The sequence below is a fragment of the Leptosomus discolor genome, chromosome 22 (assembly GCF_034619465.1).
Source record: "Leptosomus discolor isolate bLepDis1 chromosome 22, bLepDis1.hap2, whole genome shotgun sequence".
Lineage (NCBI taxonomy): Eukaryota > Metazoa > Chordata > Aves > Leptosomiformes > Leptosomidae > Leptosomus > Leptosomus discolor.
In genome coordinates, this window is record NC_141412.1 from 1,089,687 (window position 1) to 1,111,535 (window position 21,849).

The 21,849-nt window shown below is 72.6% G+C and overlaps 2 protein-coding genes across 2 annotated transcripts; one reads left to right on the plus strand and one right to left on the minus strand.

Annotated features, from left to right (window-relative positions):
* Positions 1-2,520: 2,520 nt before the first annotated feature.
* On the plus strand, positions 2,521-3,586 carry TAGLN (transgelin). Its single transcript, XM_086476908.1, has 4 exons — positions 2,521-2,700; positions 2,825-3,002; positions 3,106-3,208; positions 3,445-3,586. The coding sequence occupies exons 1-4, from the start codon at positions 2,521-2,523 to the stop codon at positions 3,584-3,586; spliced, it is 603 nt and encodes a 200-aa protein (XP_086333034.1).
* A 1,741-nt stretch (positions 3,587-5,327) lies between these two features.
* Positions 5,328-21,247, minus strand: PCSK7 (proprotein convertase subtilisin/kexin type 7). Its single transcript, XM_086476803.1, has 15 exons — positions 20,780-21,247; positions 20,210-20,344; positions 19,761-19,926; positions 18,257-18,347; positions 17,626-17,680; positions 15,731-15,869; positions 15,088-15,188; positions 11,115-11,282; positions 9,996-10,103; positions 8,909-9,011; positions 6,855-7,011; positions 6,626-6,720; positions 6,371-6,464; positions 5,913-6,030; positions 5,328-5,738 (listed from the first exon to the last, which is right to left on the minus strand). Exons 1-15 carry the CDS (start codon positions 21,245-21,247, stop codon positions 5,328-5,330), a joined length of 2,409 nt encoding a protein of 802 aa, XP_086332929.1.
* Between the last annotated feature and the right edge of the window lie 602 nt (positions 21,248-21,849).

Genomic DNA, 21,849 nt, shown 5'->3' on the forward strand with positions numbered 1-21,849 from the left:
GGCCGCCGTGTGCCCCCCATCGCCGCTCCCCACGCGTGGGTCTGCAGGGAAGGGACTCGCATTAAAGTGTCTGCACTTTGCCCGCGCCTGCCGCCTCCTGCCTGGGCACCGGGGGGGGCAGCAGGGGGGGCAGCGGGGACGGTGGGCTCTGCCCGGCCGGGCTGTGGCAGCTCCCACCGGGACTCCGGGAGAAGGAGCATCGCTGCTGCTGCTGCCCTCCTGCCGCGGAGACCCTCTGCGGGCGTGCGGGGGCACGGGCAGCCCCAGGGGGGTTGGGGGTGCGTGGGGGGGGGGGGGGGGTGTCCCACCTCACAGGCAGCGAGCGCCCTGGGGGCTGGGGCTCCCCTTGGCACCCCTCGTGCCTCGCCGTGCCCTGGCCCACCCCAGCGGGAATCCCGGGGCTGGCTGCGGGACGCCCAGGCGCGGCGCCCGCAGGATGCCCCAGCCTGGCTGCTCGGCCCTCACCGGGGCCCACCGTGGGCTGCCGGACCCCCGCGGGAAGCCCCCGCTCGGCCGCCCCAGCTCCCCGGCAGTGAGCACACGGGGAAACCAGCCATGAAGTCAGGGCAGAAACCCTCGGCTATAGGCGCCTGGCTATAAAAGGACTTACTCCATCAGCCCCCCGCCCCGCTTCCTCCCTGCCCCCAAACCCGCTGGGCCGGAGGCACGCGGGGAATGCTCGGGCACGGGCCCGAGCCGCTGATTTTCGGAGTCTTTCCCCAAATATGGTGCGTGGGCCAGAGTCATAGTGCGCTGCGGGGCTGGCGCGCCCCAGGAGGGGGGGCGGGGGGGGGGGCTGGCCCCCGCTCGGCGCTGACATCACTGTCCCAGCGCCGGCCTTTTAGCACAGCGTCGGCCTCCGAACTGTGCAGTGCGCTGGCTCCCGCGCAGAGCATCGCCCCTCGCCTCCCTGAGCAGCCGCCCGTAAGTCCTGCTGCGGGGTGGAGCGGGGCGGGACACACACACACACACAAAACACACGGACGGACACCGGCCCCCCAGCACCGGGGTGCTGCTCCCCGGGATGGGGACCCTGTGCCCGGGATGGCGACGCGGCTCCCGGGACTGCGATCCTGCTCCCCCTGGATGGGGATTCAACTCGTCCGGTTGGGATGCAGCTCCCCGGGACGGGGATGCCACGCGCTGGACGAGGACGCTGCTCCTCGGAGGAGGGTCGGGGTCCCCAGGAGGGGAAGCTGCTGCTCGGGCCGGGGTGCGGGGCTGCCCCCGCTCCTCAGGACCGCGTTGCCATCGGGGCTGCGTGGCTGCGGGTCGGTCGGGCTCGGCCAGAGGGACCGTGCGGGGCTCAGGGCAGCCCGGAGGCTTCAGCCCTCGCCCGCCCGTTTCTGCCCCGTGCCTCGGCGGGGACGGGAGATGGGCACCCAGCCGGTGGGTCTGGGGGCAGCTGGTGGCCGGCGGGCACTGCCCTGCGGCCGAGGGAGCCGTGGCCGGCGAGGCTGGGGTCTGCACGCAATCCCCCCGTGCCAGGCTGGGCCAGGGCACGGAGCGGAGCTGGCTGCGGCATTCACGGACGTGCCTGGCGGCGCTCGGGATCGGGCCACGGGCTGCCCGCGGGGCTCGTGGGGTGCCCCGGCGTCGCCGGCGGCAAGCGGGGTCAGCACCGAGCTGCGCCAGGGCTCAGCCCGTCCGGCAGGAGCCGGGGTGCGTCTGCCCGGCGGTCGGGGCGAGCCAGCCCGGGGCAGGGCGTGGATGCGGGGACCGGGCTCCCGGAGGGGACAGCCCTGGCACTCGGTGGCTTAATGCCAAGCGGGGAGCTGCGTGGGGAGGAGCGAGGGCAGCTCCGCCGAGGGCTTGGCCGCCGGCTCCCTGCGCCTTTCCCTCCTGGCACCCCCCTGGCACCCTCCGTCCCCGCCGGCAGGCAGCTACCTGCCATCTCTGCCCGCAGCATGTCCTTACAAGGGCACGGGCACGGCTCCCGCCGCGCTCCGGCCTCGCCCGCGCTCCTCCCCGGCACCAGGACCCGCCGCGCCGAGGCCGCCCTGCCCTGCCCTGGCATGACGTGGCCACCCCGCTGTGCCACGGCCACCGTACTGTGCCACGGCCACCCAGCCCTGCCGCGGTCGCCCTGCCGCTCAGAGCCCTCTGCTCTGCGGCCCCCATGGGGACAGGGCGGCTGCTCCGGCCGCAGGGCACGGCCACGCCAGGGACGTTCGTGCCACCGGAGAGCTGGCGGGCAGCGGAGCAGGCAGGGGCCGGGGATGAGGCTGCTCTCCTGCGCAGCCCGAGCTGGGCAGCGGGGACGAGGCACCTCTGCCGGGACGGGAACCGTCTGTCCCGGCAGGCTGCGGGGGTCCCGGCCGCGCACTCACCTCTAAACGTGCCCAGACGGAGCTGAAGAGCCGTCGTGTGGCCAGGGAAGAGCCGGGAGGAGCTGCGCCGAGGTGGGAGGTGGCTGCCACAGGGCGCCGGGGTGGCCGTGGGGTCCCTGGGCAGGGGGACCAGCATCGCCGCCGCCTGACGGTCCCCGTCCCGCCGCCAGATCTTCCGCCCGCCGCAGACATGGCCAACAAGGGCCCGGCGTACGGCATGAGCAGGGACGTCCAGTCCAAGATCGAGAAGAAGTACGACGACGAGCTGGAGGACCGGCTGGTGGAGTGGATCGTGGCGCAGTGCGGGGCTGCGGTGGGCCGCCCCGAGCGGGGCCGCCTGGGCTTCCAGGTCTGGCTGAAGAACGGCATCGTAAGTGGGGGGGCCGGGTGCCCGCCGCGCTCGCCGGCCCCGGGGCTGGGCGGGCGGCCGGGGGGGATCCCCACGGCCGGCGGCACAGGCGGCGCCGCGAGCCCGGCCTCTGCTCTGCCGGCAGGTGCTCAGCAGGCTGGTGAACAGCCTCTACCCCGACGGCGCCAAGCCCGTCAAGATCCCCGACGCGCCCCCCACCATGGTCTTCAAGCAGATGGAGCAGATCGCCCAGTTCCTCAAGGCGGCCGAGGACTACGGCGTGGTCAAGACGGACGTGTTCCAGACCGTCGACCTCTTTGAAGGTGCGGGTGGGCGGGCGGGGGGCAGCTGGGGGCGGCGGGGGTGGGGGGGAGGGCCGGGGCTGCCACGCTGCGCCCGTCTTCACCCCCCTCCGTCCCTCGGCAGCCAAGGACATGGCGGCGGTGCAGAGGACGCTGATGGCCCTGGGGAGCCTGGCGGTCACCAAGAACGACGGGAACTACCACGGGGACCCCAACTGGTTCATGAAGTAAGTGGGGGAGCGCGGTGCCGGGCGTGGGGACACCCCCCCTGCCCCGCGGCTGCCTGGAGCGGGCTCTTCCCCCCCATGGATGCGGGACGCCGAGCTTTCGGCTGGGACGGGAGGGTGGCTGGGGCACCCCTGGGGAGCGGGGGGTGCTGGGGACGAGGGTCCGGCCACGCCGGGGGCTGGCGGGGGGGGGGATGGTGTGCGGGTGCCGGACGGCCTCTCCCTCCACCCCGCAGGAAAGCGCAGGAGCACAAGCGGGAGTTCACCGAGAGCCAGCTCAAGGAGGGCAAGAACGTCATCGGCTTACAGATGGGGAGCAACAAGGGGGCGTCACAGGCGGGGATGAGCTACGGCCGGCCCCGGCAGATCATCAGCTAGGCAGCCCCCCTCGCCGCCCCCCGCCCTCCCGCCGCCCGCAGGGAGAGCAGCCCCAGCCGGGACCTCCGTCTTCGCTCCCCCCGGCCCAGCGCGCCGCAGCCGCCCGAGCGCCGGCGGCCGCCACCGCCCCTCACCCGTCGGGACCCATTGGAAAAGAGAACGCCCGCCCGCCCGCCCCAGCGACCCCTCGAGCGCAGCCAACGGCACCACGCGCCCCGCCGCAGCCCCCGCGCCCGGCGACGCACCCAGCCGCGGGGACGCCCCGCGCGGCCTCGACCCTCCGCCTTCGCACGCCCCCCGCCAGCCCCGCCGCCGGCCGGGCCCCGGCCCCGCCAGCGCTCGCCGGCACCCGCGGGTGCCCCGCCGCCCTCCCCGGGACGGCGGGCGGGACGGGCGCGCGCCCCGGCGCCCGGAGCCGCCCCGCCTGCCCGCAGCCCCGCACCAGCCCCGCGCCACCGCCGAGATCCTTGCGAACGGGGAGAAAAGAAAGTCGGCCTCGGTTTTGTACTTCGTTCTTGTCAACATTAAAAGGTTGTTCATCCAGCGCCGCCTGACGAGGTTTCCTCCCGCCGAAGCCGCCCTCCGTAAGAGCCGCTCGGGGCGCCTGGGCCGCCTCTGCTCCTCCCGCCAGCTCCCAGCCTGGGGAAAGCCGAGCTGGGCACCAGCCTCGCCGGGCCCGCTTCGGACGGCTCCGTGGGGCGGCTCTGCCCCGTCCCGCCCGAGCTGCGGTGCCAACCGTCCTCCTCCTGGCTCCTTCCAACCGCTCCGGCCCGGCCCTCGCCTGCCCCTGCCCGGAGCAGCCCCGGCTCTGCCGGCTCCCAGGGAGCGGGGCGCGGAGGGCGACGGGCGGCCAGGAGCAGCCCCGGCACCCCGGGGCGTCCCGACGGGCCCCGGGGCGGGGAGGCGCTGGGTGACCCAGGTTTCCACAGCGAGAAAGCGCTGGGAGGTCCGAGGAGCGACGGAGCGGGGAGAGGAGGGTTTTTACGTCTTTATTTGGAAAGCTACACAAAAGGGCTTCGCCGATTAAAAAACCCAAACCCCGGCTTTAAAAAAAATAAACCGAGGGAGCCCAGGGCAGGTGCGCGAGGCAGCCCCGCGCGCAGATGAGCCGCTGCCAGAGCAGCTCAGCCTCCCCTTCCCGGCCCACCGCGGGCAGCACCCACGGCCGCGGCCCCTAACTGGGCACCGGGCGCAGAGCGAGGCCCCAGCGGGCGCCGGGGAGCCAGGGCTGCCCGGAGACGAGCAAAACGGCTCCGTGCTTCCAAGCTGGGAGTCACCGGGGGGGAAGGGGCCAGCTCCCAGCCCAGCGCGGCGCGCCACGGGGTCCTTGCCTGCAGAGGCGGCTGCCAGGGGCCCCGCCACAGCTTCCAGGCTCGCTCTGCAGAAAGGGGGGGGACAGAGCGACACTTGTGCCCCGCACCGCGCAGCCCTGGGGGGTGCGGGGCTCCGGGGGGGGGAGCTCCGCCAGCGCCGCCTCACAAAGCGACGCCCCGAGTGCCGCCGTGGCAGCGCAGGCTCCCTCGGGGCTTAAGGCTTGCTTTGTTTTCCAGAGCGAGGGAAAGGGAAGCTCCCCTTCCACTGCCAGCACTCTTTCTCCTTGTTTTCGAGCCGCTTCCGACGCCACCTTCGGCAGGACGCAGCGGCACTGGTCCCTGGTGGGGGCTCGGGAAGTCTCTGCTGCCCGTGCTCGGGAAGGACGTACCGAGAGGGAGGGACGCACAGCCCAAAGCCCCAGCCCCAGCTAGCACGTCTGCCGCTGCCCGTCCTCCGAGAGGAGCTCGGCCGTCACCTCCCGGCCCAGGTACCCCGCGCCGGCGGGGGCCGCCCCGTGGGAGCTCGCAGCTCTGCCGCTGCCGGGCAGCTTGGCGTGAGGGGGGGTCCAGGATCCCTCCTCCCCGTCCCGCTCCTGGGCAGGCTCCGGCTGCTCACGCTCCATCTCGACGTCCTCGATGTCCTTCTCGCGGTAGAGCGGCACCGACTCCATCTCCAGGCCGCTCTCCAGGGCCCGGTGCTTCCCTCCCTGCGGGTACCACTTGCAGGCGGCGGAGCCGTTGCAGGCCAGGTCGAGCCCCGCGTTGTTCCTGGTCAGGCAGACCTCCAGCATGTAGTAGAAAGTCCAGAACACGGCAAAGCAGCCCAGCAGCAGGAGGGTCTGCGGAGGAGGAGAGCCCGTGAGCAACAGCCCTCGACCACCCCAGAGCCCTGCCCGGTCACCCCGCGGGAAGGGCACCGCGCCAGGAGGGGGAGCGAGGCGGAGCCCCGCTCCCCCAGCCCCCCTGGGGTCCGGCAGTGCACCCCCCCGCCCCCGGCCCGCAGGCCGGCTCACCTTGAGGGTGTTGGCTGTGATGGTGTAGTGCTGCTCCTCGGGGATCTCCAGCCCCGGCGGGCAGGGCAGGGAGAAGTCGGGGCGCAGGTACCGCCCGCTCATGGCGTCCTCCAGCAGCCTGGGGAGCAGAGGCACCCCGTGAGGGTCCCGCAGGCGGGGCTGCTCCGGGGCGGGGGGTGTGGGTGTGTGTGTGTGCGTGTCCAAACGCCCACAAAGGGTCCGGGGGGGCCTCTTGCACCACGGAGGGCCGCCCTCCCGGGTCGGACCCAGCCGAGAGGCCCCGGCTCCCCTGGGCACCGCACCGAGGGCAGCGCCGGGGCCCCGCGGCCAGGCTGCGGCCTCGCCCCGCCGCGCCCCTCGCAGCAACACTGCCCCGGCCGAGCGGCACCCGCCTCGGATCACGGCCCTTAGCCCTCCGTCTCCTGTCTCCCCAGCGAGACGGGCTCGCGGCGCCCTACCTCTGACGCTCCTTCATCTCTGCCGGGGCCCAGGAGGAGCCGTACAGGGTCAGCTGCCACTGCTTCAGGGTCCCGGGCCTCAGGCTCTCGTCTCCTGGGGAAGAAACAGGTCGCACCAGCGGGGACCTCTCCCACCCGGCCAGCTGCCGGCACGTGGAGCGAGCCCACGGCCGCCCCGGCGCCGAGCTGGCAGCTCCCCAGGACGCGGCACGGCCCCGCTGCCCCACGAGGGAACCCCCGGAGGGCAGGACTCACCGACGTCCCTGACGACCAGTCTGTACGTGCCCTGCGCCTCCTCGCCCCAGCACCGGACCGTGGAGAAGGTCCAGTCGGCAAAGCCATTGGGGTCCCTGCCAAGGGGCGAGGAGAAACCACCCGTGAGAGGGCAACGCAGCCTGAGCCGCGCGGCTGGGCGCGGGCCCCGGCCCCGCTGCGCGCCGCCCTGCCGCGGGGGCCTCCGCACCCCGTCCCCCTCGGTGCTTACGAGTCCATGCTCCTGGCGGTGCCGATCAGGGACATCATGCCGCTGGGGCAGAAGAGCCTGATCTCCAGGTTGCCGCGGCGGGGGTGGGTTATGGTGACGGTGACGGCCACGTGCTCCAGGGTCCGCATGCCGGAGAGCTCCAGGTCGGCGCTGGTGACTGGGAAAGGGAAGGCGAGGGTCGGCTGGGGCGGGTGGCCGGGCTGGAGTCCCCCAGTGCTTCCAGCCGGCCCCAAGGGGCTGCTGTGCCGCTCCGCAGGGGTCACCCGCTGCCTCCTCCCGGCCGCTCCGGCGTGTCTGTGCCCGGGGCCACCCACGCGCCCCCCTGGCGAGCGCAGGGAAAGGTGTCCTGGCACGCTCCCTGCCACGCTGGGCTCGGGCTGCTTGACGCGGGCCAGGGGCTGCCAGGTCCTCCCCGAGCAGAGGGGCAGGAGGCGCCGGGGACTGGCTGTCCTCTGCCCACCGCTGTGCCCTTCGTCCCCTGCCCGAGTTCAGCCAGGGCCAGGCAGGACGGCGAGGCAGGGCTGAGGAGGAGGCGGCGAGGAAGGGCAGGTGAAAGGCAACCGCGCAGCAGCGGGCAAGCCGGCTCCCGGGCATCTCCCAGCACGCCCCAGCGCTGGAAGACGGCAGGAACCCACGCTTTCCCCTGCTCCCAAGAGCCTCCGACTCTGCCCCAGTCCTGACTCAGGGCTTGCAGGTTCAGGGGCCCACCCAGAGCTCTTTGGCCACTGCGATGAAGCAACACCTCACCCTCCACCACGCCCTTCCCGCCCTGGGTTTGGGCCAGCTCCTGGCAGCCCCGGAGGCTGCTTGGGACCCGCAGTTACACAGGAGCCAGGTTTGGAAAGAGGACCGGGACGCGCAGCCTGGCGTCCAGGCTCCCCGACCCTGCCTCGAAGCACTCGCGGCTCCGCAGAGGCTCACAGCCCCCGAGCTGCTCACTCTGGCACGGGAACCCCTGGCATGGGTTCGGCGTCCTCTCGGCCGCCCCAGCTGCACAGGCAGGTGGGTGCTGCCCGGCCTCTTCTACGGGAGGGGAGGTGGGCGCACCCCAGGACCAGGCGTCCTGCCCGCAGCGGGCCACGCGGGGAAAGGGTTAACTCTGAGCCAACCTGCCCTCCCGGGGGGGACAGGGGACACGGGACAGCGGTGCCCCCCCAGGCCGCACACTCCTCTGCCCAAACTTCTCCAAAGTGCCTCGTTTCTGCCTCTCCCAGGCTCTGCCCAGCTTTCAGCCCACGCCTCCTTTTAGGGCAGAAGGAGCTGCCTGAGCCCCAGCGGGGCTCGCCCCACCGCCAGCCCGAGGAGCAGCAGGGCGTCACCCCGCTAGGGCACCTGCAGCGCGCTGCGGAGCCAACTGGCCGCGCAGGGACAGGACGGGCAGGACCCCCTGAGAGGGGGGGTGCCGAGCTCCAGGCTCCTTGCCGGGGGACCTCTGTCCCGGGGAACAGCCCCCCCGGGTGCTGCCAAGCCCCAGCACCTCTGCAGGAGTGGCAGCTGGGGCAGCGGGGGGGTGCGGGGCCAGCCCCCTGGGACAGCACCTCCGGTGGGACAGGGAGGGGGCCGGCGGCCCAACCTCGGGGCGAGCAGCTCCAGAGCGCCGGGCCCTGCCGGGGGGGCGGGGGGGGCCGGGAAGGGCCTGGGGCCGAGCTCTCCTTGCCCCCCCCGCTCCCAGTAGCAGCCGGAGCAGCGCCCTGTTGATGTGGACAGCGGGCGGCCAAGCCGGGAGCTGGAGCTTTACCTAAAATGGTCAAAGCCAGAGGCGCGGGGCTGGCTGCTGCCCAGCCCGGCCACGCTCGCCAAGGCCCGTCTGGCTCCTCCACGGCACCAGGCCAGGGGAGGGAGCGATGGGGAGGGGACCCCCTCGACGGACACCGATCCCCTGGGGACGGGCAGGGAAAGAGAGAGGGAAAAGCCCAGGCGGCCAACGCTTAACCCCCTCGTGGCCTGGCGCCGCCCAGCTCCCGGCTGCGCCCCGCGCCCGCGGGACCAGGCTGGCTCCCCGGCCTCGGTGGGCACGAGCACGCGCTCCCGGGTGGCGGCATGCCCGCTCTTACCGTTCCAGGCGACCTCCAGCTCCTGCGGGAGCAGCGGGATGCTCCTGCCCTCCTTCAGCGCAGGGCTCACGTACGAGGCGAGGTACGGGACGGACTCCCAGATCTGTCAGGGGAAAGGCGAGAGGATTTCCTCCCTGCGCACCCATCTCTCCGTCTCCCGCCACTCCGGCAAGCTGCCCCTGCCCGTCGCACACCTAACGGACGTGGGCCCCGCCTGGGGGGGCCTCTCCCCGCGCTGCGCGGGGGGCCCGTGAACCGAGGGGGCGCGCACGGGCTGCGGCGAGCGCCGCGGGGCTGCAGAGGAGAGCCCAGGAGCGGAAGGAAAGCACCTGCCCGCGGGCTGGAGGGGCCGGCGGAGGCTCCCCAGCTCTGGGTCTGTCTCCAGCAGCCCCCCGAGCGGCCTGGAGCGGTCACTGGGAGCCATTCCCTTTCGACCCCGAGGCGCAGCGGGGCGGGAAAGCTCGCGGCGCCCGAGGGCCTGCAGGACGAGAGAGCAGCCGGCAAGTCCCTGCCAAACAGGGGGCACGGCTGGCAACCGGCAGCGGCCCGGCAGAGCCGCGCGGCGCTCGAGGCACGAGCGAGGACCGAGTGCCAAAGGGACGCGCCCTGGTCTCCCGGTGACCGGAGCCGGCACGGGGAGGAAGAGGTGGGGATGCCCCCGCCTGCCCTGACCGCACGGCCCCCTCGGCTGCCGCTGGAGGACACGGCGCTGCCCGCTGAGAACGCCCCGTTTCACGGGGCCCGACGCCCTCCCCTGGAGCCCCCCGCGCCGGGAGGACGGGGCCGAGGTGCTGAGGAAACTCCCCACGCCACGAATCACGCTGGCTGCCACCAGCGCGGGCGCTGGCCCATGGCTATATATAGTGCTGCGCGAGCAGCAGCTCGGGGGCAAGGCTCCAGGCACGGCCAGCGGCCTCGTGACTTCACACCAAAAGCAGCCTTACGGCGAGGGCCGGCAGGGCGAGGGCCAAAGCGCCGGCCCAACCGTGCCGCCGCCCGGCGCTGCCGGCGCGGGCCCTGTCCCCGGCGCCGGCCGCGGCTGCTCCGCCCGCCCGCCGGGCACGCCCGGGGCCGGGAGGGCAGTTACCTTGGCGGCGTTCACCAGCCTCCAGGCGTTGAGCAAGCCGAAGCCGTGCTGGTGGCTGTGGCTGAAGCCGGCCTGGTTGACGTCCCACTTGGCGTGACGATCCTCGTACTGGAAAGCAAGGCGGGACGCCCTCGTTACCGCGGGGGACGGCGGCAGCCCCGCGAACCCGGAGCGAAGGGAACCAGGCCCGGCGGGAAGGAGGCTCAGGAACCTCCCGCAGCCGTGGGGAAGCAAACCCTCGTGGCCTTATTGGAACAAACAGGTCGACCTTTATTTGAAACAAGTCCCAGGACAAGCAGGCTTCCCAGCTCCTCAGAAAGGAAACGGGGCAGCACGAAAAGGGCACGAATGCCTCCGCTCTGAAACATCCCAGCTGCTCCCTCCTGCCCAAGCCACGGCCCGCGGGACGGCAGAAGCCTCGGGGAGAAGGAACCGAGTCCTTTAAATCAACAAGAGCTGGGCCAGGACAGATCTGGGTCCCATCACTCGGCGGGCTGCAGCGCCCCGGCAACGCTGGCTTGCGGCCGTGGAAAACACTGCCCCGTGCCAAGGGAGCACAGCGTGAGCCGGACCCGGACGCCTGCTCCCCAGGGGGCGCGGAAGAAGCCCCGTCCCCAAGCCGCGTCGGGCAGCTCCGCTCGGTTCCCGCTCCTGCTTCGGCCCTGAGGCTGCGCCGGCGTCGAGGCCGAGCCAAAGGAAGGGCTGTGTTTGCCGCCGAGCTCCCCGTCATGCACGCCTCCTTCCGAGAGCCCGGCTCTCTGGGAGCCCGAGGGAAGGCCAGAGGCAGAGCTCCTGGGCTGCGGGGCGGCACTGCAGAGGTGCGTGCCGGCCCTCCGGCCGGGCCAGCCCCACCGCACCGCCGCCGGCGAGGCACGGGGAGCCTCTGGGAGACCCGAAACCCCGGCAGCCGGAGGCATTCCTGGAGCAAACGCCCCATTTATCACCATGACAGAGGAAAACGCCTCAGCCGCATTCCTGAGAGGAACGAGGGGCAAACCGGGGGAGTTATCGAGGGGCAGGCAGGCATCGACAGGGCCGTGCCCAGGAGGAGCTCGGCCACCCCGCGGCACCCCTGACAGACGGGCAGCGGGAGGGAGGGCGGGAGGGCAGGCGGCTCACCTTGGTGGAGGTGAAGACAATGATGTGCTGGACGTCTCGCCAGGTGAGACACGGCCGCACCTGCAGCATCAGCGCGATCATCCCGGCCGCAAGAGGAGCGGCGGCCGACGTCCCCGTGTGGCCCTCGGTGCAGCCCGTGCCCTTCTGCAAATCCCAGTCTGTCGTCACCTTTCGAGGAAGAGGAGAGACGCCTCCGGTCAGGCCCCGGCTTGCCACGCCGGGGCGGGTGCTCGAGCGGCCGAGCACGCAGCCCTGCCCCAAGCTGCGCCCCCGCCGCACCCGCTCCGCCGCAGCCCACGCTCAGCCTCCGCCACGAGTGCCGGCGAAAGCCCGGGGGCGCAGGACCGCCTGCCCGCCACGCTACACAAAGGGCACGAGAGACGGGGGTTCTGGGGGCTCCCCGCCATCACCCCGGACGCAGCGAAGGCACAAGCAACGCCCGAGCGCCGCGGGCAGAAGCAGGGCCAGCGGCCCCGCTCCGGGCAGGGAACGGGGCAGGTGGTGGGGAGCTGGCGAGCGGGAGCAGCCCGGGCGCCCCGCGGGGCGGCCGGGGCCCTCCCTGCCGGCCCGCGCACCCCGACAGCGTGCGGGGTGCTGCCCGAGCTGGCGGCTCTTCTGACAGCCCCGCAGCGCAGGGAGGAGGCAGCTCAGCCCCGCTCACAGCCGCCAGGGTCTGCCCTGGGGGAACAGACGGGGAAGGCTCCGAGCAGGCAGAGGGGCGCGAGGTTCGGCAGGGAGCAGGGATGGGAGCGTGACAGCCCCGGCAGGGGAGCGCCTGCGGGCCGAGGGGCGGGGAGCCCTCTCGCGCCGCGCCGAGGCACTCGTGGGGCTCCTTCACACCGCGGCCGGAGAGACCTGCTGCAGCGCCCGTGGTCCCTCGCCCAGGGACACCTCCCGCCTCTCTGCCACCACAGGGACACCCCGGCAGGGGAAGGCGGCTGGGGCAGCGCCCAGGCCGAACGCAGCGCAGCGAGGCCAGCATGCCCAGCCTGACCCCCTCCGCACAAGGCTTTCAGGCGAGAGGAGAAAGCTCCCGGGATGCCCAAGGACTTCCCCCCTCCAGAGCAAAGACGTGGGGAGGCGGTCCCAAATCCCCTGCCTGCCTCAACCCCATCCACTCCGTCCGTCTCCCACCCTCTCTTCCGCACGGGCAGGTTCCCCCCCAGACAGCAGGGAGGAATTTGCAGCACTCGAGCCTTGGTCGCTGAGCTCAGGCTGGGAGACGGGAGGGGCGGCCAGAGATCCCATCGTCCTCCCCCGCCAAGACCCGCACAACAACAAGAGCAGGGCAGCAGCAGGGGGAGAGGGATTAGCCGCTGCAAAGCCTCGAAACGCTTCCCAGACAGCTCCTGGCCAGCACGGGGGTACCCGGCCAAAAGCAGCTCCAGGTGGGAAGGACAGCAGCGCAGCTCCCCCCGGCTGAGAGGTGCGGACCACGGGCCGGCGGGAGCAATAGCCAAGGCAGAGCAGGGGGCCTGCAGGCAGGCAGGCAGGCACTGCTCCCCTCGCCCCTGCCCCCCTCGGCCCGGCTACAGAGGCTGCGCCAGCGTCCCGGTTGAGAAGCGACGAGGGCAGACGGTTTCCTTTGCCGAGAGAGAAGAACCGGGCCCGAACCAAGCAGCTTTGGGGGAAACTCGTGGCAGCTACGGATTGGGACCCTCCTCGTCTTCGCTGCGCAACCGGGCCTCTGCGGAGGGACCACAGGGGCTGTGCGGAGCCCGCAGAGGCATCGGGAGGTCCCCAAGTGACACCACCTCGCTGCAAGCCGCCTGCGCCCGTGTCCCTGTGCTCCCCACGGGCAGACAGCCGGCGCTGCCAAGAGCTGCAGGCCTTGTGGCCGCCTGTGCCCGAGCCCACGACATCCTGCCAGCTGTGAGCAACCGCAGCTGCCGCTCGGACGCCGCACGTCCCGCGGAGAACACCCTCAGCAGCCTGGATATTTCAGTAGGAAACGCAGCTCGTGCCAGGAGCCGTATTAAATTCTTCCCATTAAGGAAACCACACAAAGTTTACAGTCTGGCAAAACAAAGCAAGCCAGCAGACGGCTGCTGAGAAGTTAACCGTGACATCGCTGAAGCACAGCCGAAGGACCGCCGGGAGCAGGCTGTCCTCCGGAGCGAGGGCCGCGTGAGTTTCAGCAGGGCACGGGCACGCCGAAGGAGCCGTCGCGCTACGGCGAGCAAACAGGGCGGCTGCGCGGCACGCGCCGTGCCCAGGCGACGCGCGGCATCCCGCCCCGCCCCCCCGGTGGAAGAGCAGCTCCCGTGTCAGCGCCCCAGAAGGGCAGATTTCGAAATGAAGGGGCGTTGGAGACCTTCAGAGCGCTCGCACCAGCAGCGGGCTTGGGGGAAGCTGGACACAGACCCAAAAAACCTGGAACTCCTGATGAAAGCGCAGCGGAGCCCTTGCGTGGCTGCTGCTTCCTTTTTCCCCAGCGTCAGCGGTTTCCAGACCAGCTCGGGACAACTGCAGTTACTTCTGAAAGGAAAAACTAGCTCCGTCCTGGGCTTTGCTCTCCCTCGGCTCCGCCTGAGCCGAGCCATTGCTCCAGGCAGCCGGTGCCGCGCTCCAATGAGGAATCCACGGATTCCTGCCCTGGCTCTGGACTGCACGAGCGGCTTGCCGAGTCCCAAGCAGGCGGCTGAGGAACTGCTGGGCTCTCCCTGTTCCCCCGGTTCCCCCAGCACGCGGGGAAGCCCGTTTGACAAGCCTGGATTCAGCTCCTCTCTGGCAGGCACAGAGCCACGGCCGCACGTCCCCGCTCGCAGGAGCGCCCTTGGGCGCCGTCCCTCGTCCGTCAGAGCCCCCAGCACACGCTGCTGGTGCTGCTCCGGCACCGGGGCGGCGCTGCCCGGCCGCCTGTGCCAGCACAGTGCCTTTGGGAACTGCCCGTCCCGATGGGAGATCCTCCTGCTGCCCGCCAGGCCAGGGACAACCCAACCCCAACAGCCGGGCCTGGGAGCCGGGGACATTTACCCCAAGCCGCCCCAGGGTGGCTTGGGCTCTGCAGTCCCCGCTGGCGCCAGGACAGGAAGGGGTCGGAGCCTGGCAGCCCCCCCGAGCGCACCGGTACCCAGGGAGGAACACGCGGGGCTGCTGACAACAGGCCCGGCTGCTTGGCTCAGGCAAAAAGGACATTGTGTCGACCAGAAGTCATCTTTTTGGCAAAAAAGGGAAAAGCTGATAAAAATACCCTGAAAAATTCAGCTGGGAGAGGCACACGTGCCAGAGCGGAGCAGGAGCTGGAGCCAAGCAGTCTAAAGAGCCCGGGGCTGCTGCCAGCCCTCCGCGCTCCTCCGTGCCCCCGCACCCCTCGGGAGCGGGAGCGGGGGGGCCGGCTGGGCAGGGTGCGCAGCAGCCCCCCCCCCGGCTCTTCAGGAGAGCCCCCCAGGCTCCCTCCCCGCCGCGCCAAGGGGGCGCACAGGCAGGGGGACGCAGCGTGCCTTCGGCCGCCCGCCCGCCCCCGGGGCAGAGCCAGCGGAGCTCCCCGGGCGGCTTTCCCAGGGCCACAGCGCAGGGGGATTTCTGGGGGGGGGGGGTGTCACCCCAGCGGCCCCCCAGCCCAGGAGATGTGTGCCTGCGGCTCCAGCAGCGCAGGGCAGGGAGCTGGGGGGGCGCAGTCCCTGTCCCTTTCGGCCTGACACCCTGCCTGCGCTCGAGGGCACCGACGCAGGCGGGGCCGGGACCTCGGCGTGCCCGCCCGCACCCTCGCCGAGAGAGGGCCGCTGTGACAGCCGGACAGACAGCAGCGACGCGGGGAACAACTCGACCCAGGAACCCCCCCGTCTTGGAGCACCGCCGGCGCAGGACCGAGGTACAGCACCTCCGCTCCCCGCCCCTCGGGGGAACCCGCCACGGCAGACGCGCGGCCATCGGAAGGGCCGGAGCTTCGTCCCGTCTCCGCGCCGCGCCGCTGCGGCCAGCCGCGGCCAGCAGAGCACAGGGGAGGACACGTGCCTTGCCTGGTACTCACAATGCTCCTCATCATCTTGTCCCCGCCGCTGAAGGTCACCGCTAGCATGGAGGCGCACTCCTCGGCATAGAACGGCATGGAGCCCGTCTCGTCCACCGCCCCTGGGACAAAGGGAAAGGCACCGACCGCGTCACCCTCTGTTGTTTCAGCTGCTGGAAGCGCGAGGTGACGAGCCCCCGAGGACCTGTGCCTTTTCCACAGCCTGGGAGCTGGGCCGGGGAACCGGCCCCCAGCCCGCATTTCTCACGGCCGGAAGGTCTAGAGGAAAGGCAGCCCCAACCCACGAGCTTCCCCTGCGCCTCGTGTCACACAGACCTGTCCCCCCCCCGTGTAGCTTCTGCCCCCGAGAAGGGGCATTAGACCTTTCTTTCCTAAGGAAAGGGGGATGCTGCATTTCAGGTCGCTCCCTCAGCACGGCAGCGTGCCTGTCCCAGCCCCAGCGGCGGCCTGAAGGCGGGCAGGAGCTTCTTGGGCCTCCTCGTGCTCGGCAGACCCAAAGGCAACCGCAGGCTGGAGGGGTGCCCGCCCCATTCCCGGGGGACAAGGCACTTTCCCCGCAGATCCCCACTCTCTGGCCAGCTTCCAGCTGGGCAGCTTTTGGGGTGCTCTCGCTCCCCCGCGCCGGGAAGGGACGCGCGCTCACCTATGGTGACGGTGTAGATGGAGTTGGCGTAGCCGTCGTAGTTGCAGTTGTCGCTGTGCTGCCCGCCGTTGCCGCTGGCCACGACGAAGATGCTCCCGAAGCCCCGGCGCCCCGCGATGACGCCGTGCTGCAGGGCGGCCTGCGGAGGGGCAACGGCCGCAGGTCAGGGCGCGCGGGCGGGCGGCCCTTCCCCGCCCACCCCGGGGGGCTCTGCCAGCAGGCACGGCCGGCGCGGTGGCCGTCAGCCGGGGGGGGGGCAGCGGGGCTCCCCCAGACCTCGCCGTGCCCCTCGGGGACATGCGCCTCTCCCCAGCCGGGGCAGCGCTCGCCCTGCGCACGGCTCCCAGCAGAGGACGTGCTGGAAAGCTCTGGAAAGCCCTGTTGCAGCATCCCACTCCGGCGGCACGAGCCCACGCCCCGAGGTTTCAGTGAGCAGCCCTGGCAAGCGCTTGGGGCGACAGCGGGGCCAGCCCCAACCCCTCCGGGCCGTGTGTCACCCGGCTGGCAGAGCCAGGGAGCCGTGTGTCTCCTACAGCCCCGGCCGGACACCGAGACTCCAGAGCGAGCGTGTTACAAAGGCAGCGACGCGGCCCACGGCCGGGAACGGCCCATCTACAGCTCACCGCGATTTTAAGGCAATTCTGCGCTAAAAACCAAAATTGGCCAAGGAAAAGCGACCCCCCCAGGCAGCCACAGCGCAGAGACCGGCCAGCGTCGGAACTCCAGAGGAGACGGCAGGCCCAGCCCTCCCGACGGCAGCAGGGCTCGCTCTGGAGCCGCCCTTTCCGCAGCACCGAGGCTTTCCTGCCGCCCAACGCCTCCCACCCGGGGCCGCTGCCCCCCTGCAGAGCCCCAGCCCCGCCGTCACTCGGGCTTCGCCTTCGCCGGGAAGCATGGCTGCAGCAGCCCCGCTCGGGCAGCGTGCTCCCGGGCCGGCACCTCGCGCAGAAGCCACGGGAAGGACCAGGAAGGATCCGCGCCTGGCGGAGAGGCGAGCAAGCGGTCCTGCGGGAAAGCCCCCCGCCTCCTCTGCCCCCCCCCCCCCCCCCGGGGAGGTGAAGGCAGGACGGCAGCGGCCAGAGAGCCCCCCGGACGCGCTGCGGTGGTCAAGCAAGCTGCGGGCTCTGCGTCCCGCAGCCCGTGGCAGCCGTCTCCGCACGCGGGAAGAGAATAAATGAACGCGCAGAGCTGGAAGGCATTTGTCACCGGGAAGCGGCAGCCCGGCTGCCGGCGCTGCTCCGAGCAGCGCGGCCCCCGCCGTCTCGCGGTCAGGGCAGCACGGCAAAAGGCCGCCGAGCGGAAGAGGCACGAAGCAGGACCACGCCCCAGGAGCGACGCCGTGCCAGGTTTGGGGCCCCCTCAGGGACCCCTCGCTGCGGCGCCCGGGCAGCGGGAGCCGGGCACGGGCAGGCCGGGCGCCCTCCGCGGCGGTTCTGCGGCACGGGCGCCGCGAGGAAGGAGCGGCCGCGGCGCTGGCTCTGCCTCCCGCTGCAGGCCCGCCGGGGGCGACCGCAGCCGTCGCCCCAGCGTTGGAAGGCACGCTCCCTGCCGCGAGAGCCACCCCTCGCACCCGCAGCGCTCGCCCTCCCGAGCGCGGAGCGTCCCTCGGGTTGCACAAGCCGTCGGGGCTGTGAAAGAGCACGTTCCTGCTGGGACCCGCCTCTCCTCGGACGGGTGACCCAACGCCGCCCGAACGCTGCCTCCCGCAGCGACGCCGCCTCGCCCCGCCCCACCCTGCCGGAACGCGCGACGCCTCCGCTGGCAGCGAGGGCAGCAAAAAAGCGACGTGCGCTGCGCCACGGCGACATCCCTCCCTGCCTGCCCGGGCAGGCCAGGAACCGCAAGCGCCGCAGGGCCAGCCCGGGGTGACCCGTGCTGCCGGGAGCGTTCCTTACCTTTCCCAGTTGGTGGGGGCCATCCACGGTTTTCCCATCGTCATCCGGACCCCAGCTGCAAGGAGAGACGCCGGGAAGCGACAGCCCCAGGAGTCGCAGGCAGCAACTCTTCCCCCCCTCACAGCAAGCCACAGGCAGCCACCAGCTACTCCCAGCGCCACGACCGGCATCGGCAGGCGCTGCGCTTTCCCACCCGCCCGGCCGGCCCCTCGCGGCTGGGATACCGCTGCCGCGTTCGCCCTGCGCCCCCGGGCCAGGCTCCCGCGGACGGCGCGTCTGGTTTCCATCTAACGGCCAGCCTCGCGCACGTTCCGGTCCCCGCCACGCAGCGCAGCTCAGCCGGGGCTCCCCGGCCGCGGCGGGGCGGGGCACGGCGCCCCTCGGCTCAGCCACGGGACGTGCCGCGGCGGAAGGCCTCGCCACCGTGGGGCTGCCGTGCACAGCCCGGGCCGGCTCTCCGGTAAGAGGAGCGCTGACGTCGCTCTCGCCAGCGGCGCCGGAGAGCACCGCCGCACGTGCCCGCCTGCAGAGCCCCTCGAGGTTCAGCTGGGGAGGGCCCCTGACGGCAGGGCCGCGCGCCCGGCGGGGGGGACAGAGCGGGGCCCGCGGCGCGGGGTCCCCTCGGGCTCACCTGCAGCTGTAGATGTCGTTGATCTGGTAGTGCTTGTTGAAGGCGATGGCCTCCATGCTGTCGGTGAGGGGCCCGTCCAGCACTCGGATGCCTGCGGGACGAAGGAGAGGGAAGGTGCCCGGGGCGGAGCACGGCAAGCGGCGCCAACAGGCTCCCTGGCGGGTTCGCAGGGGGGGCACGCGCTCTCCCCGCCCGACGGAACCACAGCTCCCACGGCGGGACCCCCGCGCGTCCGTCCGCAGGGGCAGGACGGGCGTGAGGGGTCGTGGGGTCGCCCCCACGCGCAGCTCCACGTCCTCTGCGGGACACGGCGCTTCTGCCGAGCCCGTCCTCCCGGCCCGCTGCCAGAGCCGAGCCGGGGACGGCGACAGCACAACCCAACACTGGCTGGGCTGACTCCCGTGCGCCCCCGAGCCCCTCCACCCAGAGCGCTGCTCCCCGGGGGCTTCCTCACATCCCAGCCCCAGTTATCCCGCTGCTTTCCAGGGCTGGTCCCTGCCCGGGGCGACTGCTTCCCCTTCCGAGTCACCAGAGAGACGGCCATCGCTCCGGGACGGAGGGCACGCTTGCCTGCTGAGGGGAGGGCTCGAGAGACCCCAGCGACTGTGCTCAGAGCAGGAGGGCAAGGCCGCCCCTCCAGCAACGCCCACAGAGGCTCAGCGCTGACTTTCCAGGGACCCAAACCGCCGGTAATTACCGTTCGGCGTCACGGTTGAGGCCGGCAGGGGATGTCGCGGAGGCACGCATCTCACCTAAGCGCGGTCACCAGCAGTGCCGCCGCCCACCCAGCCCAGCTCTGCCCGACACAGCGCGCGCGGCCGCTCGCGGTCGCATCTCGGCCGCCCCCGGGGACGAGCGGAGCTGCCCAGCCAGGGGGGCGCCGGCCCCGGCGCTTGCAGCCGGCCAGGGCTGCCCCGCTGCCCCCCCCGCAGAGCCCAGGGCTGCCCCGCCGTGCTCACCCTGCGAGGCCCGAAGAAGCGCCAGGCCCTGCCGGAGCGCCCCGGGGTTAAACCCTCGCTACTCCCCCACACGTGGTTAAACTACGAGCTCATCCCTCCCCCTGCCAGCCGGGCTTTGCGAGCAGCCCCTGCCCCGCAGCCTCCCAGGCCGGCTGGAGCCCGGGGACCCTGCTGTGCCGCCATCAGGGGAGCTGCTCAGGGCGCGCCCCACGGGGGCAAGGGCATCGAATGCGGGGCAGGGGTGCAGGGCAAGCTCCCGGGCCCCCCCAGCACCCCGCTGGCACCCCGGGGCCCACGCGCTCCGCGGCCCCGCCGTCACAGCCAGGGAGCGCGGCACCACCTGCCGAGCACGGAGAGAACCACGTGCCCGGCAGCGCCGTCCCCTGCTCCGCCAGGGCCGCATCCTGCCCGGCGCAGCGAGCCCAGCCACCGGCCGACTCGGAGCCGCCGCGGCCAAGCCACCCCTCCCACGGCCCCGCAGGCTCGGGGACGAGACAAGCCAGGGGCGGGGCGCAGGGTGCCGGGGCGCTGCGGCGCGGCCGTACCTGCGATGCGGCTCCCGTAGGCGACTCCCACCGTGCAGAAGCTGTTGTTGGGCACGGCCGCGATCTCGCCGGCGCAGCGGGTCCCGTGGTGGTTGCCGTTCTCCTCGTCAGGGTGAGGCATGGGGTCGGGATCGTTGGAGTTCAAGTCATAGCTGCCTTCCGGGCTCTGCAAAGAGACCCGCGGTCACGGCTCCGGGCTCTGCCCCCCTCTCTTCGGGACGAGCGGGAGTGGAGAGCGCGCTGCGCCGGCTGCAACGCAGCCTGGGAGTCACGGGAGCTTGGAGGCTGCCTCCCCGCAGGGCTGCAGCTCAACACTGCTGCCTGCTGCTGCGGGGAAGGGACGGACGGACGGAGGCGGCCTTAGCAGCGGCCGTGGCTCGGAGGGAGGCCAGCTCTGGCGCCGAAGCCCGGCCTCCCGCCTGCCCTCCCGCCGCGGCGCCGGCACTCACGTAGTTGGGCTGTATGTCTTTGATGGTGTGCTCCACGCCGTCGTCCACCACCACCACCGTCACGCCGCGCCCCGTCACGTTCCGCTCCCAGACGCCCGTGACGTTGATGTCCTTCCCGGGGCTCTTGCGGTTGTTCTAAGCGCCAGAGAGGAGAGCGAGGGGAGAGGGAAAGCGGAGGAGCAGGTCAGCGGCGAGGAAAGGGGCTCCCAGAGCTTCCGTGCGGGGCCGGGGCCGGGCTGGGAGCGCAGGCGGAGTCACAGGGCGGTCCCGGGAGGCCTGTCGGAAGCGGACAGCCGCGGAGCGGAGCGCCCAGCGCCGCAGGGCTGACACGCCGCGCTCCAGCCTGCCGACCGCGCGCCGGCCCAAACCCCGCTGCCCGCCCCAGCACCGCCGGCGCCCGGCCGGCTGCAGGAGCCGCCTCCCGCCGTTACCGCGGCAAGCACCTGGCGAGCAGGGCGAGCTCGCGGCGCGCCTCCTCCTCACCGTGAGGACAGCCGGCGGCCGTTCTGCCCTGCGGCCACGCGAGCAGCCCAACCCTGCAGGCCCGACGGGAGCCGGGCGAGCGCTCACCAGGTGCCACTGCTGGGGGTACTTGGGGTCGTTAAAGTGCAGGCTGCGCTTGGAGCGCTTCAGGAGCTTCTGCTCCGAGTGCCACCGCACGCTGTCGTGCTGTGCAAAGAGAGAGTCCACCGAGCGCCGGATGGCTTCGGGCTCGCCGGCCGCGCGGCCGCCGGGCTGGTAGGCGAGGAGGTAATGGCCCCTGAGCTCCCCGACGCGGCCCATGTTCACCAGCCCCGCGGTGCGGGCCAGCTCCTCCGCCCGCTGCTCCAGCTGCTCCTCGGGCGCCTCCAAGCTGACCGCCCACGTCAGCTGGCCGTGCCGGGCGTCAGTGCCGGGGGCGCGCTCCCCGCCGCAGGCCGGCCCGTCGGATGACGCCAGGGGGATCCAGGCGGCGCTCAGCCAAAGGCACGTGTGGATGCAGAGCGTGGCCTCCATCCCGGCGCTCCATAGCGGCACCCGCCGCTCCCAATGCGGCATCAGACAGGCGGGCTGCGAACGGCAGAACGTAAAACCGGTGAGAACCTCCTCCAAGCGGGAACGGGGCGGCCACGGCCTCGCCGGAAGGTCCCACGGGGTCCCACGGCTCCCGGCAGGCAAGGCCGGCACCTGGGCTTGCCACCGGCCCCGCCGGCACCGCAGAGATCCCCTTCCAGGGCAGGCCAGGCCCGGCTGGCTCCCTCCCAGCGGTGCGGCGCGGGGAGGTCACACCTAGGCAGGGCAGGGATCGGTCCCAACCGCCGCCCTGGCTGCTGGGCTGGTGGCCGCGGGCCAGGGCACACCCCGTGCCGCGGCCTGGCAGAACGGGGGCCGCTTCCTTCTCTCGCCGCGGCCTGGCACAGGAACCAACGTCCCGTTCCGCGGGCCGAGCGCCGGTTCCTCTTCGGGGGGAGCCCCGGCGGACCCGCTTCCCCCCTCCGCCTCACGGCCGGAGCGACCCGCTTACACCCGCCACGGGTGGAAATGGCCACCGAGCCCCGGGCTGAACCCCCATCCCGTGAGCCACGGTGCCTCACGGGCGGGAAGCGCCGCCCGAGGTCCCGCTCCGGTTCCGACACCCGCGGACGCGCCCCGGAGCTCGG

Bases quoted from the DNA above. Each gene is read 5' to 3' on its own strand.
- TAGLN (XM_086476908.1), top strand. From the start codon at position 2,521: ATGGCCAACAAGGGCCCGGCGTACGGCATGAGCAGGGACGTCCAGTCC. The intron at 2,701-2,824 runs GTAAGTGGGGGG...CTCTGCCGGCAG, and splicing joins TCTGGCTGAAGAACGGCATC to GTGCTCAGCAGGCTGGTGAA. The intron at 3,209-3,444 runs GTAAGTGGGGGA...TCCACCCCGCAG, and splicing joins GACCCCAACTGGTTCATGAA to GAAAGCGCAGGAGCACAAGC.
- PCSK7 (XM_086476803.1), bottom strand. From the start codon at position 21,247: ATGCCGCATTGGGAGCGGCGGGTGCCGCTATGGAGCGCCGGGATGGAG. The intron at 20,345-20,779 runs GTGAGCGCTCGC...TCTGGCGCTTAG, and splicing joins ACCCCCAGCAGTGGCACCTG to AACAACCGCAAGAGCCCCGG. The intron at 17,681-18,256 runs GTGAGCCCGAGG...CTCTCCTTGCAG, and splicing joins AACGACATCTACAGCTGCAG to CTGGGGTCCGGATGACGATG.